This window comes from Siphateles boraxobius, unplaced genomic scaffold (assembly GCF_051911475.1).
Source record: "Siphateles boraxobius isolate OS27281-9 unplaced genomic scaffold, OSU_SipBor_1 13, whole genome shotgun sequence".
Classification (NCBI taxonomy): Eukaryota; Metazoa; Chordata; class Actinopteri; order Cypriniformes; family Leuciscidae; genus Siphateles; species Siphateles boraxobius.
The window spans coordinates 2,540,776-2,560,053 of record NW_027508733.1 but is presented as its reverse complement, the minus strand read 5'-3'; the positions used below and the strand labels follow the sequence as shown (position 1 = coordinate 2,560,053).

General features: G+C 37.1%; 1 protein-coding gene across 1 annotated transcript; it reads left to right on the top strand.

The window, feature by feature from the left end:
* Window positions 1-6: 6 nt before the first annotated feature.
* uhrf1 (ubiquitin-like with PHD and ring finger domains 1) lies at window positions 7-19,031 on the top strand. The gene is made up of 17 exons (XM_077225969.1): window positions 7-166; window positions 1,741-1,903; window positions 2,479-2,739; window positions 4,191-4,339; window positions 4,969-5,184; window positions 5,878-5,993; window positions 6,182-6,368; window positions 7,151-7,274; window positions 7,350-7,457; window positions 8,922-9,026; window positions 9,112-9,218; window positions 9,771-9,933; window positions 10,738-10,875; window positions 10,962-11,085; window positions 14,327-14,481; window positions 15,573-15,671; window positions 16,403-19,031. The coding sequence occupies exons 2-17, from the start codon at window positions 1,751-1,753 to the stop codon at window positions 16,550-16,552; spliced, it is 2,355 nt and encodes a 784-aa protein (XP_077082084.1). The 5' UTR covers window positions 7-166; window positions 1,741-1,750; the 3' UTR covers window positions 16,553-19,031.
* Window positions 19,032-19,278: the final 247 nt, after the last annotated feature.

Here is a 19,278-nt window from a genome sequence, read left to right as displayed (position 1 = left end):
CGCCGTGCCCGCGACAGGAGGGAAAACACGTTGTTGAACACTTTATTGATTCGAGTCCCAGTTTCAGTGCGTTTCGCGGCAGGATTAAACTTTAACAAAAGTGCAACATTTTCACACTTTTATTGAATTAAAATCACGTCTTCTGTTTCCAAGAAGAAGATTACAGGTAAAGAGCCGCATTTAAAATCTTTTTCGGTCTACATTTAAATGTATTGTCTGTAAAACCATGTGCACGCGCCTTCTTTTACTGTATAAATAATAAGTAATTTGCATATTTATCTCGTGCATGTTAATATTTATATAACCTGTAGAGTTTTAAAATGTTTCTGTCATTGCATAACGTACTACACTAATTTATTTGTTATCATACTCGAACCCCAAATGAAGTTTAAATATCCTTATTTTTTGTGGTCAATTGGGTTTCTGTCATTAAATAACTCAAAGTGTTTCTCATTAATGTCTTGTATGCTGAAATAAGTAACCATAACAAACCAAAACAAGCCAGGAAAGTGTTTGTGAATGTCTAACTCGAGTAATGCAGGACTTAAGAATGGGGTAGTTAATGATGCATTAACCAGTTTTAGTCTATACCATTTAAAATGACACGTGTAATAATTTGACACACATTCTGTAATTCTTAGTTTAGATTTGACATTTAGGGGTCTGTTCTTGATAAAAGACCACCCACATCATGGCCAGCACACAACCCCCTTATTTAAATTAACTCGATTCACTATCTAACTAATTCCAATTTAAACGCATTGATTGCTCTAAATAAACATTATAGCTAGACTTGTATATTAAGTTTATTTATCATTCCAACTTCCTGTTGTGTTTATAAGTCGACATTAAAGGTGTTATTTCACCCGATGCAGTACCTTTGAGTGACAGTTAGGGGGCGTTTCCACCATTTCCGCCAACAATAGGCGAGGTTTGATGTCAACAAGGTTTTTAAAGCTATTATTCACGCTTGCACACGTAGAATGGAAAATAATCTCTCTCATCCATTTTAAATAGAACCTGGAAAGGTACTATTGTATTACCATGTTTCTTTTTGGGCATGCACCATGGTAATACAATATTTTTGGACATTTACCATGGTAAAACCATTTTTTTGGACATTTACCATGGTAATACCATGTTTTTTGGGCAATTGTTTTGATAATACCATGTTTTCGGTGCATCTACCATGGTAATACCATATTTTTGGGGATTTGTACTATGGGAATACCATTTATTTTTTTGGCCATTTACCATGGTAATACCGTGTTTTTCATTGGTAGTCTTTGACGTATCTTTGAAATAACATTGCATATGAATATTGTAAATGTAATCATTTAGTATTATAATGTTGTCTGGTTTTTAAAAATTATGATTATAAATTGGAAAACCTATGGAAAATATTGGTGAAATGGTGTGGGAATGCTCATAAATCAAAGTACCTTGGATTTTACCTTTGGATTTTACCTTTCAATGGCACCGCTTTACCAAGCTAACGCCTGTTTTGTTAGTGTATCAGGACTCTAAACAAAGTCTTAAAGAAATGTAGATCGTTTCAAAGCAGCAGTTGTAAAACCGCCAGAGGAGCCGTACAAGGAAAAAGCTGCCTGTGTTGCTCACGTCACTTTGAAACGAACACCTTTTTCCTGCTCGTTTGAAGCTCTTGGCTTCGGGCCATTGTTTGAACTATAAAAAGGAAGGTGTGGAGACAATCTCACTTTCTGGTGTCACTTGTTCCAGGTTTGCCGCCATGTGGATCCAGGTGCGCACTATGGACGGTAAGGACACCCATCGGGTCGACTCCCTGTCCAAGCTCACCAAGGTGGACGAGCTGCGTGTGAAGATCACCGAACTCTTCAGCGTCGAACCCGATAGGCAACGACTCTTTTACAGGGGCAAACAGGTGACGTTTGCATTCGCAAGCTGTTTTACTTCCATAATGTGACGAATTTGCTTAAATCATAGTCATTTCCAGAAATCATATTGGTTATTTTCCATAATTAGAAACAATTGTAAGGTTAAATTGACTTGGAGAAACTTTGGGCATGGCTTGGTTTTATCTCTCAAATTGATTGGATGGTGAAAAATTAACCATTATTTTGCGTGTTCTTAAACGCATTCACAATAGCGAATGTGTAAAATTTGTTAATCCACATTTTTAAGCAAAAGTAAAACAAATTTGCGTTGATTGCTCGTCGAATAATTCTGGCGCAAATTGTCACGTTATTAACCAAAGTAAAAAATTGCTTTGATTCTACAGTAAACGTATCGTATTTTCTGGTTAATTCGCTAAATTTGTCTCTTGTATGTTTAAGTCATGTTCAAAGCAGTTTTAAGTATTTTTTTATTACACTAAGCTCTGAAATCATTTGTCAAATGTTGAATCTGTCTAAATCGTTCATATTATACACATTTGCACTAAGTCATAACGTTGTTTTAAAATTTAATTTAATTCGTCCACTTCTTTTACCATGATAGATGGAAGACGGTCACACCCTCTTCGACTATAACGTGGGCTTGAACGATATCGTTCAGCTTCTGGTACGGCAGGCGCTCCCGTCGGCGGCGCTACCGAAGGACAAAGAGGCCGAGCTCTCCGACTCGGACTCCGGCTGCGGATCGGCACAGAGCGAGTCCGATAAAGGATCCACGCATGGCGAGAGCGACGGCCAGAGCGCTGGAACCTCAGTCCAGACCGACACACCGGACCTCGTCGACCCGGGCTTTGGGTTTTACAAGGTGAGATTGGCGGGAAAATGAGCTTCTAAAAAGTCAAAGCAATTCTTGCGCAAATTGTTGCATCCGATAATGAAATCAAAGTTGATTCCACTATAAATGTTTCGTTGGCTATTTTCTTTGTTTCGCTCATGAAGTTTCTCACGTATTTTAAGTATTTATCTTCAAACTAAATGATTTTAATTGTATAATGAACAAAGTTCAAATTTGTATAATCAGTCGTAAATTGTTAAAATGTAACAATAATCAGTATTAAATTATTAAAATGTAACCATTCTTTGGTAAGAACTAACGTGTAATGCATTTCTTTAGGGGAACAAATTTGTTTAATTTGTTCATTGTTCTTGTGCAAATTTTTGCGTTCGATGAGTAACTCGTATTAAAAATCAATATTCCACTATAAACATCTCGTTGGCCATTTTCTTTATTTCGCTCATGAAATTTATCTGGTATATTTGATTTGTCTAAAAACTTTGATTTCAATTGTACACTGAACAAGTCAATGATTAAATTATATAATTTTATCTTAGTTCAAATTTAATGTTACAGGTGTTTCTACAATTTAAATGTATTAAAGATATTTAAGTGCTTTTTGTTACACTAGTCTCTAAAATTGTCTAATTTGTGTAAATAAAAGTGTTCGTAAAACCCTTTTATGCAAGAACTAATGCGTGACGTTTCTAAAATCACTTTTTATGTTCTTTGTAGCATTCGTTTAACAAACGAATTTGCTTTATTTGCTCATACGCAAATTGTTGAGTTCGATGAGCATCTCATAATATTGTCAATTTCACAATAAATATCTCGTTAGCCATTTTCATTCTGTTATTTCGCTCGAAGTATCTACAAACTTGAATGATTTCAATTGTATACTAAAAAGGTAATGATTAACTTTTTTTTTTAAAACCTTGTTTAAAATGTAATGCTACAGGTGTTAGTACAAGTTAAATGTATTAAAGATATTTTTAACAAAATAGTTTTGCACAAACTTTTTTCTTTTCGAAATCTACAGATTTGTGTAATCGGGCGTAAAGCGTTCGTAAATCCATTCTTTGTTTGCACATGAAATTGTTCTTGCGCAAATTGTTGGGTTCAATAAGTAACTTGACAAAAAACGTGTCAATTCCTCTATAAACATCTTGTTGGCTATTTTCTTTGTTCACACGCAAAGTTTGTCTTCTGTATATTTAAATATATGATCTACAAACAAAATTATTTTAATTGCATAAGTGTCCGTAAAATGCAAGAACTAACGCGTGATATTTGTAAAATCACTTAACGCAAGTTGTATCATTCGTTTAACAGAACAAATTTGCTTTAATTGCTAATGAAACTATTCAAACAAATCTGAACGATCTTGTCGGTTCCAATAAATGTCTTGCTGGTGTTTTTCTTTCTGTTGGATGTTCGAAACGTAATATTTGAACTTTATTTATTTATTTATTTTCCTTCAGATAAACGAGTTTGTTGATGCTCGAGACTTGAACATGGGCGCCTGGTTCGAGGCGCAGATCGTCAAAGTGACGAAAACCGCAAAGACTTCAGGGGATGATGGAGAAACTGATGGGGAAGAGGAGATCATTTACCATGTCAAATATGAAGAGTAAGTCTCTATTTTTTAGTAAAAAAATTACTCTGACAATGACAGCTAAGATCAAAATGATTTTTATGCAGTGGATTCATCAATTGCCGTCTAAATTGAATGAGAAGAATTACAAATTTTGTTTAAAACAAATGGAAAAGAAACTGTTATATCGAGTTCTGGGGGGCTGCACACAAAAAGGAACATGACTAGTGTAGTGTTGTCCGATTAACAAACAAAACTTCAGTGATACACAGTGAACGAGCTACAAACAGTTCAAATGATTCATGAGTTACAAACTCACCAGCCAGTTAATTTAAGTCAATCCAACAACTGATTCGCTTTCTGAAGTCATTTTCAGTCAAATGATTTTACAGAAAATAGTATTGGTTATTTAGCACAATTATGGCCATTTATAAGGTTGAATTGACTTTGAGGAGAAATTTTGAATAAATGTTTTACTGTCTTTTTCCAAACAGGAAGAAATTGTCTACAATTTGTTTCCCCCCCCAATTCTAACAGATTCATGCACCTGTTAACATCAAGTTTCAGTCCTTCCTTTCATCTGTCTTAAACTGTTGATCAAAGGCTTGTCTAAGCGTCCCACACCATCTGAATGCTAATCGCGCGCGTGTCTGTGCTCTGTGCAGTTACCCTGAGAATGGCGTGGTGCAGCTGCGCGGGAAAGACGTTCGTCCGCGAGCACGAACCGTGTACCAGTGGCACCAGCTGGAGCAGGGCATGATCGTGATGGTCAACTACAACCCAGACGAGCCCAAAGAGCGCGGCTACTGGTATGATGCTCAGATCCAGAGGAAGAGGGAGACGCGCACCCAGCGCGAGGTTTTTGGCAAGATCCTGCTCGGGTAGGGAGACGTTTTAGCCTTCCTGAAGTCAAGCTTTTGGCCAGAGCATGCAGACGAATGGTCAGTTTGTACGTTGACAAATTTGTGTGAATCGATCATAACGCGCTTATAAGTGAATGTGTAAAATTTGTCAAACCACCAAACAAATTTGTTTTGACTGCGTATGAAACAATTTTTGCACAAATTGTCACATTCATTGAGCAAAAAAACAAAACTTGGTTCTACTATAAACATCTTGCTGCCATTTTCTTTCTGTTGGTCTGCTCACAAAGTTCCTCTTAAATTATTTACAAACTTTAGTATTTTTTTTAAATTGTGTAATAGTTCATTATAGTAAACATAATATAGTAATATAAACAATTATATAGATTAGTTACACTAAGATCTTAAGTCATTTGTAAATCCCTCTTAAACTGTTCAAATTCATTCTTGCACAAGAATGTTTTTTAAAAAATGTTTGTAAAATCACTTTTTACGCTAAGTGTTGCATTAATTTAGCAGAACAAATTTGCGTCATGAAACCATTCTCGTGCAAAAAGTCGCTTTCAAAAAGCAAATAAAAACATTAGTAAATGATTGAATTGGTGTAAATTTGTCGTGATGGGCAAATAAAATTAAGTGTCCATTTTACTATAAATAACTTGCTGGCCATTTTGTTGGTTTGATCACAAAGTTTGTCCACAATTTCTACAGGGACGCCGGTGATTCTCTCAACGACTGTCGCATCATGTTCGTGACTGAAATCTACAAGATTGAAGAGCCAGGAAGTTCAGATGGTCCAGGAGCCTCTTCTGACAGCCCTCTCAAGAGTGAGTTTGGCTTTAGTACTGCATCGAACCTATGCTTTGATTTTACCATATTCATACAATTTAGTCTCAATATGTACGGGCGCAAATGTTAAAGCATTAGTTCACCCGAAAATGAGATAAAGACTGTAATAGGATGGGTTGTTATGGGTAAACTAACGCTTTAAAGTGCCTCATTTTTGTCAAATCAGGGTCAAACGGACCCGAATGCAAGGTGTGCAAAGACGATCTGAAGAAGAACTGCCGCGTGTGCAACTGTCACGTGTGTGGCGTCAAGCAGGACCCCGACAAACAGCTGCTGTGCGACGAATGCGACATGGCATTTCACATCTACTGCCTGAACCCACCGCTCACCAAAATCCCCGCCGACGAGGACTGGTGAATGAGTTTACCGTCACTAACTGCAAATCAAATAAAAATAGCCGATTCCACTATATATAGGGTTGAGTATCTTTTGAATTAATGATTTCGATTCCGCTTATCGATTCCAATAATGTAAAAAACAAAACTTGGATATCATTCACATTTACTCTTATTGCAAAACATTTAATTGTAGCTGAATGTTAGAACAAAAAAGCAACAGGCTAAAGAACACTAACGCAAGGAATGTTTGCCTGTGGTTTACCTTACCTTCTACCATAGAAAAACAACTAGCCTAACTAATATAAATTTCAAGCATTATTAAAGACAAGTAAACACTCTGTAATAAAAAAATTAGCAATCGCAACAAAGAGATGGAACTGAGCAAAGATACGATTGAAATAAAAAGTGTTTTAAGGTATTCAGGAACAGAAACAATAATCAAGTGAAAACAACACTGCACTTTATAAATTAAATATACATTATAAAAAGTTATTCAGTCAAGAACGAGAGAATTTTGTGTCTTTTGTTGTTTGATTAGTGTTATAGAGATGGCAGCAGGAATTTTTGGCTGCTGTCACTTTAAGAGTTGCCCAATATAGTTACACAGGCCTGCAGTACAGAGAACAGCCAGTCATCTCGTGCTTGAATGGCTTAAAGTCATATTGAAATGCTCACAAAGGAATCGATAAGAGGAATCGAAATTAAAATTTTATTACAAGTATCCGATTCCTGACCTCAAATATTCGATTCCAGAATTGGAATTTTCCAACCCTAACTATAAATGTCTTTTCTCGCAGGTATTGTCCAGAATGCCGTAACGACTCCGGGGAGGTGGTTATGGCTGGAGAGAAGCTGAAGGAAAGCAAGAAGAAGTCCAAGATGGCGTCTGCGAGCTCTTCCAGTCAGAGGGACTGGGGGAAGGTGCGTTTCAGCCCAACAAGTTTGCAAATAGTCGTTCAGATGATGTATTTATGAGCCTGGTGTCTTGTTTTGTAGGGTATGGCGTGTGTCGGCCGCACAAAACAGTGCACCATCGTTCCCTCCAACCATCACGGGCCCGTTCCTGGAGTTCCAGTGGGAACGCTCTGGAAGTTTAGGGTGCAGGTGGGCATCTCTGATAGATCAATATTTATGTATTTAATGTTTAGGCCTTTTATGTGGACAGTGTGGAGTACCTCAAGGCTCAGTACTAGGACCGTTGCTTTTCACCCTGCACATGCTCTTCTTGAGAGATATCATTAGGAAACGTGGTGTTATTTTTCACTGTTAAGGTCCTCGCACACGTTCTTTCCTGTCTAAATTTCCGCACGTTAATCGCATAAATGCAATCTCATGGTGTGTCAATCACGTTTAAGCACTGCCTCCGAAACTTTCCACCATAGAAAAATTTGGATCGGGTTAAATTTTCTGCGTTTTTCGCATCCGTAGCAAGCATTTTGAGAGGTGTTTTGACAATTCAGAGCCACCATACAAGCGAACGCCAAAATCCAGAACTGTTCAGGATCAATTGGTTCACGGAAATTGGTGGTCTTTTTAATATGCGGCTCCAGTATCGCTAGCAAAGCATCAAACTGAGCCACTGGCTACCTTCACATGCACAACTTTTGTTTCAATCTGATTGAATTCATTCCGATTGATGAACCTCAATATAGTGTTTACATGAACATTAAACAAGTGATCGGGTTGATGTGCGTGTTTGTCACAAGCTTCAAATCAGAATATATTTTTTGATATGCACACTGAACAAATATACAGTTTCCTGCTGTTTGCGCATAATAACCATTCTCCTACATTTGGTTCTTAATTTGTTTTAAACAGCAGACTTAATATTTATCTGTTTCTGGTCATAGTTTGGAGTAAATGAGCATCGTTGTGCCCCTGCTTATATTTATCACACTGTAAAAAACATCGTCTGTGGATGAGAGTCTGAAACCAGGACTGGTGGGCCGGCTCCACTTCACAGACACAGTGAAAGGAGGATTATAGAGTGACGGGAAACTCATTACGCGATTTCATTGCACATACACAGTCTTTCCAGTTTCGGTTTTCAATCTGATCAAGTGTTAATGGATCGGATTAGTAAAGGAATAAACCACCCCTTTCAATCAGATTGAAATTTCATTCAGATCGAGCTCAAGTTGTTTATATGAAGGCTTTTCAGTCCGAATGAGCCGTCAATACGATTACTAATGAATTACAATGGATTACATGTAAACGTAGCCACTGACATCCTGAAGTAAACTTTGAATCGCTCATGATAATCCCACAGCGAACTCTCCTTCCTCTACGCAATCCCAGGATTGTTGGATGGACCCAATATTTCCTCTTTCTTTTTCTCTTTTTAAGAAGAGAGAGGACAACAGAATCATCCCCATTGCTTGAAGACTCAATTTTCATTTGTTTTGCGCTTTTTTCTTTTTTTTTCGCAACGGAAAAATACGCATCGGTCTGCGTGACGAATTTTTAGGATGACAAAAAAATTTAAATTTCTGACTCTGAGTGCAAGGACTTCTTTACTCCCTGGTGGATGGATCCATGGATATTAATGTGATTGTGTGTGTTGGTCAGGTGAGTGAATCTGGCGTCCACAGGCCTCACGTCGCCGGGATTCACGGCAGAAGTAACGACGGCGCATACTCTCTGGTGCTCGCCGGAGGCTACGAAGATGACGTGGTATGTCTACGAACACTCGCCCCAAACCATTCTTCAGGTAGTCCTTCCCTTCTTCCGTTTACCTGTCATGTTTTCCTCATCCCAGGACGATGGTAACGAGTTCACATACACGGGCTCCGGGGGTCGTGACCTCTCTGGGAACAAGAGAACGGCAGAGCAGTCCTGCGATCAGAAGCTCACCAACATGAACAGGTCAGAAACACAGCAATTTATTATTGTTGCTACTACTATTACTATTCTTCTTCTTATTATATTAGTATATAAGACTATATTGTTATATCATCTAGGGATGCACGATATATCGGCCGATAATCGCATGCCGTCTGTGTTTTCGCGGGTTTGCGTTTTTGAGGTTTGCGCTGAGATAATGGGTAATCATTTTCACCATCAAACCTATTTCAGGGAGTGCGTTCTCGAGACACCAGGCTCAACAAGGGTTTATCTGTTAGAACGGTGTCGTGTTAGCGGCCCTTAAGTTAATAACTAATGATCTTCGCAACAGAAGTGAATCAATCAAGACTATCTTTAGCTGGACAATAACTTTTATCCTAGAGCTGTGGTAAAGCCTTAACAATCTGTTACGGTAATTTCTATTATCACTGTAAAGCTGCTTAAAAGCGCTTCATAAATGAAGGTGACTTTCATTCCTGGGTGTCTGTTAGAGCACAACACTGGTGTAGAGAGCACTGTAATTGTTCTTCACTTGCACAGTCACTAAAATGTATGTGCAATTTGTTATTGTAGGGCTCTTGCTCTGAACTGTAACGCGGCGGTGAACGAGAAGGAAGGCGCGGAGGCTAAAGACTGGAAAGCTGGGAAACCTGTGAGAGTCGTGCGCAGCTCCAAGGGACGCAAACACAGCAAATTCAGTCCTGAAGACGGAAACCGATACGACGGCATTTACAAGGTGAGCCATTTATGAGTGATGGGCGGTTCATTTATTCATTGGCCTGTATTTATTTTATTTTTTATTTTATTGTTCATTTATTCATACATTCACAGGCCTGTGTTTATTCATTCTAAGTCCTTTATTTGTTTTATTCGCCTGTATTTATTTGATTGTTTTATAATTTTTTTTATATTTATTCATTCACAATCCTGTATATATTTTATTTAGGATTTATTTATATTTATTGATTGATTTCATTCCCAGGCCTTTAGTGATTTATTCATGTATATTTATTCTCTTCGATTTATTCAATCGTTCCCAGGACTGTATTTATTTTGTTCATTTTAATATGTATTTATTCATTCACAGGCCTGTATTTGCTTACCTTCTTACTTTCCTTTCTTGGCTTTTATTTATTCTATTCATTTACACTTATATTGAATATTTAATTAATTTTCCTGCATTTAATTTTTTTATTTATAAATATATATATATATATACACATGCGCATGTATGTGTATTTTATTAATTTCTTTAGATATTCCAGTATCACTTATTCATGTATATGTATTTATTGGTAGGACTGTGTATATTTATTGATGTAATTGTAGTTCATTATTTCTTAATTCATAGGCCTGTATTTAATTTTCTTCCCTTCCTTCCTTCCTTTCTTTCTTGGCTTTCTTTCATTAATTTATTCTTTTCATGCATTCATTCATTCATTCACTTATATTTTATTTATTTTTTTCCTCTATTTATATTTATTCCATTCATTGATTACCAGGCCTGTATATGTTCATTCAGTTAATTATATTTATTTAGGTGGTGAAGTACTGGCCAGAGAAGGGCAAGTCCGGCTTCCTCGTTTGGAGATACTTGCTGAAACGAAACGATGACGAACCGGCGCCGTGGACCCGCGACGGAAAAGAGCGCATTAAGAAACTGGGGCTCACCATGCAGGTAACGTCACGTTAAGCCCAAATCACATGCCTGCATGTGTTTCTTGGTTAAATTCATCCATTAACCCTGGTTCTCTCGTGCTGCAGTATCCTGAGGGGTATCTTGAAGCCGTGGCTGCAAAAGAAAAAGAAAAGGAGAAGGAGAACAAAAACGAAGAGGAAGTTGAAGAAACGCCCACTAAGGGGAAGAGAAAGAGGAAATCCCAGACCGGTAGGTGAAAACGTCCTGGTGTGACACATGCACCGTTCAAGTCATCTCGTAAAGATCGCACTTAAGTAGGGCTGGGTACCGAGTTCGGTACTTTTTAGGTACCGACCGAATTGCCTCGATACTACCGAGTATCAAAACATGTCTTGTTTTTCGGTACCAAGTTTCGGTACCTAAGTGGTTAATCTCGTCAATTTCAGTGAAACAATAAACATGCAGCATGATTGGCTGTGGCGGAAAAACACTAGTTTACGCGGCTGCCCAGAGACGTGGCTCGTCGCACGTGAGGCTGTGTATATATAGTGTGTGTGTGTGTGTGTGTAAGCGTCCAACCCAGATAGATAGAAAATATGTGGAAATGATCAAAAGTGTACCTATGTACCCGACTCGATGCCAAAAGCACACGATGCAATATTTTCGACAAGATAATTGCTGCCAAGTACACGGTACACGGTAACACGGTAAATCTGACAAGGCACTTTAAAGCGAACACAGAATACACTTGAGAGTAGAAAGTTTATCAGCCTTCGACTACAAGAACTAGAGCCCGTCACATATAAACCAAAACTTAGCGTATAGGATACTTGCCTCACAGACATGAGAAATAGTTCTATATATGTTCAAAATATGTCTACTTTTAAACGAAACAATTAGAAATAAATAGTTTGATTACCTAATCCATATAGGCGCGCGCGTTCACTACTGCAGGGATGACGAGTCAGCATCGCAAATTCGCAATAATCATCTTTGCAGCCAACACGTTTAGTAAACACTTATTCATTAATAAACAATTAAAATATCTCCTTGCTATCGTTTCCCGACACATCCATAATCATTAGGCTACTTTTGCCAGTGCTTTGCGGCAAGCTTCATGTGTGCTGAGCGCGAGGCATATATCCCGCACCCCAGTAGCCTATATTTAATTCAATTCACATTTATTTGTATGGCATTTTTCATAATACGTATCGTTTCAAAGGAGCTTTACAGAAAATGCATGTGTCTAAATTACAATTTAGAGTGATCTGTTATCAGGGGTGACTGTGTAATGCATTTCAATTAATTTTCATTCAGTTTCATTGTTAAACAATGCAGTAAGTTAAGGCAGAAACAATGAGCTCATTGAAGTAAAGAATACATGTTGTTAAATGATTAGGAAACAGAAAACTTTTTAGCATTGGTGCTTTTTTACAGACTCAAAATATGAGTGTAAAAAAGTCAACAAACTGAAAAAATAAGTTTTTTTTAGGTAATGTTATATTGATAAAATTGGTATCGAAAAAAATATCGTTCAGGAACCGGTATCGAAGTCAAGGTATCGGTATCGAAAATTGTTACGATACCCAGCCCTACATTTAAGAGTTGAACGCACATGAACGCCACTACAATGTCGTAAATACGAGTGGGAAGTTTAGGATTTTCTTTAAAGGGATAGTTCACCCAAAAATGTAAATTCTGTCAGTATTTACTCTCCCCCTTTTGGTCAACCCCGTAAGACCTTCGTTCATCTTCGGGACACGAATTAAGATATTTTTGATGAAATCTGAGAGCTGGATCACTCCTCCATAGGCCTCTAAGGGATTGAAACTTGCCAGCCCCGAAAAGTTATTAAAGACATCGTTAAAATAGTCCAAGTGACTACAGTGGCTCAATCTTAAGCTTATCAAGCGACGAGAATACTTTTTGTGCGAAAAAAACCAAACAAAAATAATGACTTTATTTCAACTATTCATTTCCTTCTCTGTGGGCCTCGAGTCAGTTCACTAGTGTAACAGCGAAAGCTTCTGTGTTGTACGTCACACGTAGGCTCACTATTGGACGACGCTGGTCATGTGTGTGATGCGTGTGACGTACAACACAGAAGCGTTTCGCTGTTACACTAGTGAACTGACTCGAGGCCCACAGAGAAGGAAATGAATAGTTGAAATAAAGTCATTATTTTTGTTTGGTTTTTTTCGCACAAAAAGTATTCTCGTCGCTTGATAAACTTAAGATTGAGCCACTGTAGTCACTTGGACTATTTTAATGATGTCTTTAATAACTTTTCGGGGAACAAGTTTCAATCCCTTAGAAGCCTATGGAGGAGTGATCCAGCTCTCAGATTTCATCAAAAATATCTTAATTCGTGTTCCGAAGATGAACGAAGGTCTTACGGGGTTGAACAACATGAGGGTGAGTAAATACTGACAGCATTTTCATTTTTGGGTGAACTATCCCTTTGAGCCCTGATCTGAATGAGTTGTGGGCGTATCAGTCAGAAACATGGTGTAATATCAGAATACTCATAATATAATAATGTAATATGTAACGATAAAGTGTGCAGTGACTTCATATATTAATTAAAAACATACAACAAGCAAAGCACACCTGATGCACATTTCTTTGTTCTTCATTTTCTTGAACTAGAGTTAAAGTTTGTGTAATTAAGAGAAAGTACACCTAGGCCTGTCGCGATAATCAATTAATCGCACGATAAAAAAAAATTGCATGCTTGTTTGTTTCCTCGTGTCTCTCTCTCTCTCTCTCTCTCTCTCTCTCTCTCTCTCTCTCTTCGAATGTTTTTTTTTTAATTATATTGTTCTTTTTACACTACCTCTCGCTCGTCCCTCTCTCTCGCGCGCTCTGTGAGCATATGAGACGCGCGCACGCACAAACTCTCCACGCACATACTCATATGAGACTCGAGCGCGCGCACACAAACTCTCGCACAAACTCAATGAGCCGTAGCACACACACACACACAAACTCTCGCCGCACATACTCATGAGACACATTCACACAGTACATGATATGATTCTCAGTGTGAACGGAAGTCACACATTGGTAAGTGCATTTTTTGTTAACATAGACAGAGTCCATTGCTTTTATTGTTTTTGGTTGTTTTGTTTTGTTCATTTAAATAGTAGAAATAAATAGAAATAGAAATAAAAGTTTATTGATCTTTGAAAAGGTGTACCTGCATTATTATGCCATTATCATTATTTTAGATGAAAATGGTCTCAGAACGACAATATTATCGTTTATTGCAATAATTTCTTGGACAATTTATCGTCCAGCAAATTTTGTTATCGTGACAGGCCTAAGTGCACCGCCATCTTACTCCGAAGTGACTTAAACGCCCCTGCAGTCGTAAACTCGACTTCCCAATTCGTAAATACGAACTTCTCAGGAGGACTTGAACGCACCAATTTACCAGGCCTGAATATCTATGTTTATGTCTGTAACATCCTTGTTTCCCCGATCGTAGGTGAAGAGAAGAGTTCTTCTCCGGCCAAAGGCACGCCTAAGAAGATGAAGGTGGAGGCGTACAAACTGAGTAAAGAGCAGAAGGGCTTGATCAAGGACGATGAGCTGAACAAGAAGTTTTGGGACGAAGCCATGCAGTCTCTCAGCCTCGGACCTGTACGTGTTCATTATTTAGCCATGCATAACCTTTCATTTAAAGGGATGGGGATATGACATTCTTCTTTCAGACAAATACAACCGTAGTTGTATATAAAAATGTCCTGGCTCAGGGTTTTGTAATGGGTTTTTGTTTTTGGAAGTCCTTCAAAGTCCATCCATCCATGATAAAAGTCCATCCATCCATGATAAAAGTGCATCCGTCCATGATAAAAGTGCATCTGTCCGTCATAAAAGTGCATCCGTCCGTCATAAAAGTGCATCTCTCCATGATAAAAGTGCATCCATCCATGATAAAAGTGCATCCATCCATGATAAAAGTGCATCTCTCCATGATAAAAGTGCATCTCTCCATGATAAAAGTGCATCCATCCATGATAAAAGTGCATCCATCCATGATAAAAGTGCATCTCTCCATGATAAAAGTGCATCTCTCCATGATAAAAGTGCATCTCTCCATGATAAAAGTGCATCTCTCCATGATAAAAGTGCATCTCTCCATCATAAAAGTGCATCTCTCCATGATAAAAGTGCATCTCTCCATGATAAAAGTGCATCTCTCCATGATAAAAGTGCATCTATCCATCATAAAAGTGCATCTATCCATCATAAAAGTGCATCCCTCCATCATAAAAGTGCATCCCTCCATCATAAAAGTGCATCTCTCCATGATAAAGGTGCATCTGTCCATGATTAAACTGCATCCATCCATCATAAAAGATCATCCATCCATCATAAAAGTGCATCCATTATTAAAAGTGCTGCACGCATCTCCGGGGGGTTAATAAAGGCCTTTTGAAGCGATGCGTTCGTGTAAGAAAAATATTCATATTTAAATCTTTTATCGACTAAAATAACTAGCTTCCTGCAGACGGTCGTTTGCCAAAAACCCATTCACTGCCATTATAAAGCTTGGAAGACCCAGGACATTTTTTAATGTAACACTAATTGTATTTGTCTGTAAGAAGAATGTCATATACACCTAGGATGATGTAATAAATCATGGTGTAATTTAAAATTGTTGGGTGAACTATCCCTTTAAGCTACTGGGAGGATTATTGTGAGTTTAATGTCTTCATATCGCACTGTAGCGCTTCCTGAATAAAGTGGAGGAAGTTTTCCTGTGTATCTGCTGCCAAGAGGTCGTCTATCAGCCCATCACCACAGAATGCCAACACAACGTCTGCCGGGTGAGAGACCAAAACCACAGACAACAACAGAGTGGTCAATGTGAAGCCGCTGAATGTCATTTGAATGTCACATGAGATGGGCCTGATAATTCAAACTTTTATTTATGTAAATTTCTCCTTTTTCACTTTTTTTATTTACTTTTTTTAATCACATTTATTGATACTTTATTAATAATTTTAGTATTCTTGTATATTTATTTATTTATTAATTTGATGCTTTATTCATTCCATTTAACTCCTTCAGTCCCTTCCAGGCCTGCAAAAAGTCATTGAAATTAATATATAATATTATATTATATAATTAATGTAATTCATAACAATGAAGTTAATTGAAAACCTATTTGAAATGTATTTAGTTTAAATTATTTTAATACATTTGATATACTTTATGTATTTACATTTTCAATGTATTTTTTTTTTTCAATTTGAGATGTGTGTGTGTGTGTGTGTATATATATCACATGAGTGAGGCAAATACATTTTTACTTTATTTTTAAGTTAAGATAAAATAAGCAAATTAGCTTTGATTTACTTCTATCATGGCCTCTTTTTTTGTTGTTGGCAGCATATTAAATTCGAAGAAAAAAAAAAAAGCTGTCAACTTTTAGGGTTTATGCCAGCATGTGAAACTCAAAGCCTATGTCAGGGATTCCATTCTGATGATGTCATCACTTGCTCAATGATTAGTAATTTATTTTTATAAGACTAACACTATTTTGTTCTCTTCACAGGAGTGCCTTCAGAGATCTTTCAAAGCCGAGGTCTACACCTGTCCGGCTTGCCGACACGATCTGGGTAAAAACTACCAAATGACGGTGAACAAACCTCTCCAAGCCATCCTCACTCAGCTCTTCCCCGGATACAGCAGCGGCCGGTGTTGACGCAACAATTCCACAAACGAAAAAAAGGATTTCGTTTTTTAAAATATATTTAACAAATGCATTCAGGTTGTAGGATTGATCGAAACGCCTCCGCCTACTTGATTTAGCCCTGTTTTGTTATCTGCCTCTATCCACTAAACTTCACACCATTACTAGGATATTCTTCGGAATCGCGAGCTTCGAATTTACGAGGAAATGTGCTTCTAGCGATGTAGTTGTGTTTTAGCTATAGACGCTTCTTGTATCCTAAACCAGCACAATGAACTGTAGCTATGCACAATTACGATGTTCCTTGAACACTTTTTCACTGTATTTTGTCATTACAATGATCTGAATCAAAAGCACCAGCTATAAGAACTTGTCAAGGAGCTATAAGAGCCTGTCAAGTGCGTTTGAGGTTTTTAATGTTGCATTGTTAGCCCTAAATAATTTTTAATAAACTAGCTATGCATTGTGACGTTTGCGATGTTGATCTAAAAACTTTTTTTGCCAGCGGTGTTTCGTCATTTGTGACGTTAACAAGCCTTTGTATGAATGCTATCAAGATCCGTGAGTTTAAATTGCTGTAGCTTTACTAGCGCTCAAAAACGATGTTCGTTAATTAGTTTCGCAAGCAGTAACGATGATTTGTACGAAAGCGCTGGTTCTAAAATCCCTTTAAAACAATCCATCAAGATCAGTGCGTGTCATGTTTTTACTGTGCCATCATTAGCACTAAAATTTTTATTAAATTAGCAATGCATTGTTGTGATATTTGCTACGCTAATCTCTAACTTTTTTGCCTTCATTATTTTGTCACTTGTGATGTTAACAAGCCTTCTTATGAATGCTATTAAGATCCAAGAGTTTAAGTTGCCTGAGCTTTATTAGCACACAAAAATAAATTAAATAATCGCTTATTTTCCGGAAGCAGTAACTATTTTTTGAACGAAAGCCGTTAGTTTAAATTTTCATAGCTTTATTAGCGCACAAAAACAAATTCAATGTTCGTTAATCATTTTTCGCAAGCAGTAATGATAATTTGTAAGAAAACACTGGTTCTAGAATCCCTTTAAAATTATCCCGCAATATCAGTGTTTGTTTTGTGTACCATCGTTAGTGTTAAATACATTTAAATGAACTAATTAACTGCCTGAAGTATTTCGTAATTTGAGACGTTAACAAGCCTTCGTACGAATGCTATGAAGACCGCCATGTCTAAGTTGCCATAGCTTTACTAGCGCACAAATGCAATACGATATTTAATTTTTTCGCAAGCAGTAACACATTTTGAATAAAAGCAGTTTTTAAATTGCCATAGCTTTACTAGCGCACAAAAACAAATACGATGTTCATTAATTTCACAAGCAGTGAAGATTTGTAGGTAAGTGCTGTTTCTAGAATCCCGTTTTTTTTTTTCTTCTAGAAAAACGATCCCTCAATATCAGTGTGTTTGTTTTTATTGTACCGTTGTTAGCGTTAAATGCATGTAAATTTAAACGAACTAACTTTTTGGCCTGTGGTATTTTGTAATTTGAGACGTTAAGCCTTCATACGAATGCTATTAAGTCTAAGTTGCCGTAGCTTTACTAGCGCGCACATACCAATACGATGTTCGTTAATCATTTTTCTCAAGCAGTAACGATTGAGCTGCTCTAGAATCCCGTTAAAATCATCCTGTTTTAACAACCCCCTTTGTATGAATGCTATTAAGATCCGTAAGTTTAAGTTGCTCTAGCTTTACTAGCGTACACACTTTTTTTTTTTCGGCTTTATTAAAAATAAATTTCAATCGTACTGCCATTATTGGTAACTTACTAAATTTATTCTAAAAATGTATTCATTTTAACCTAATATTAATTTACGTAAAAACTCTGAACTCTTTCTCCATTTTGGTAAGCGACTAAAATTAATACGCTCTGAAATTAATATACTATCCCTCTTTTTTTCCCCGTTTCATTTATTTGCTTAGCTGTTAAACTGCTGTATGTGCTTTACAAATGGAGTGAATTATTATAATTTTTTTTTTTTACTAAATTCTGCCGTTATGCAAACAGTGGTCATGCGTGTAGAACCGTTACGCGATCTGCAGTCTTCAGCCGGATCCGGTTTTAACCGCTCCTAGTCTACCTTGACTTTTCTAAGGTTTTCGAGGTTAGTCCGTGAACTGTTTTCCGCACAAACCCTGACAGTTTCTCATTCAGGAAGTATTTAAGTGTATCGTCTTTTTCGCCTATTGTTGTTCTTTGCTTGTTGTAAGAGTTGTTATAGCATTTGCTAAATAAATGCCTAAGGCTGCAGAATTTTTTTTTCTCTTAGTTATACCTCAACTATTCCTAATATTTGCGTAGACTGGAGCTGTATATTCTAAAATTTTGAAATTGTATATTTTTAGCACTTGTATTTAGCCATTTTATGTAGTGGTTGGTGCATAGCTATTTTTTTGCACTGGGATGAGTGCTATATTTTTCAATAAACTGTATTGAACTTTTATATAAAACCCACTGTTTAAGAGAGCTCTTCTTTTCCTAATAAAACGCTGTTGTGTTTAATGCATTCCAGTCACTCATAGATATTTGTATAATCCTTAACCTAATGTTTTGCCAGCAATATTGACTCAATACATCCTTAAAGGTGAAATGCGAATTTAATTGTGCACCTCTTTGGTATAAAACTCAATTTCTTTGAGTTTTCAACCTACTTGAATTGAGTAATAACCAAGAGCACAAGTTAAGTTATAGCAGATA

What these genes read in the sequence shown, in the direction of transcription:
- uhrf1 (XM_077225969.1), top strand. Translation starts at nt 1,751, where the DNA reads ATGTGGATCCAGGTGCGCACTATGGACGGTAAGGACACCCATCGGGTC. An exon ending in TCTTTTACAGGGGCAAACAG is followed by an intron (nt 1,904 to 2,478) that starts GTGACGTTTGCA and finishes TTACCATGATAG; the next exon opens with ATGGAAGACGGTCACACCCT. An exon ending in TTCTGACAGCCCTCTCAAGA is followed by an intron (nt 5,994 to 6,181) that starts GTGAGTTTGGCT and finishes TTGTCAAATCAG; the next exon opens with GGTCAAACGGACCCGAATGC.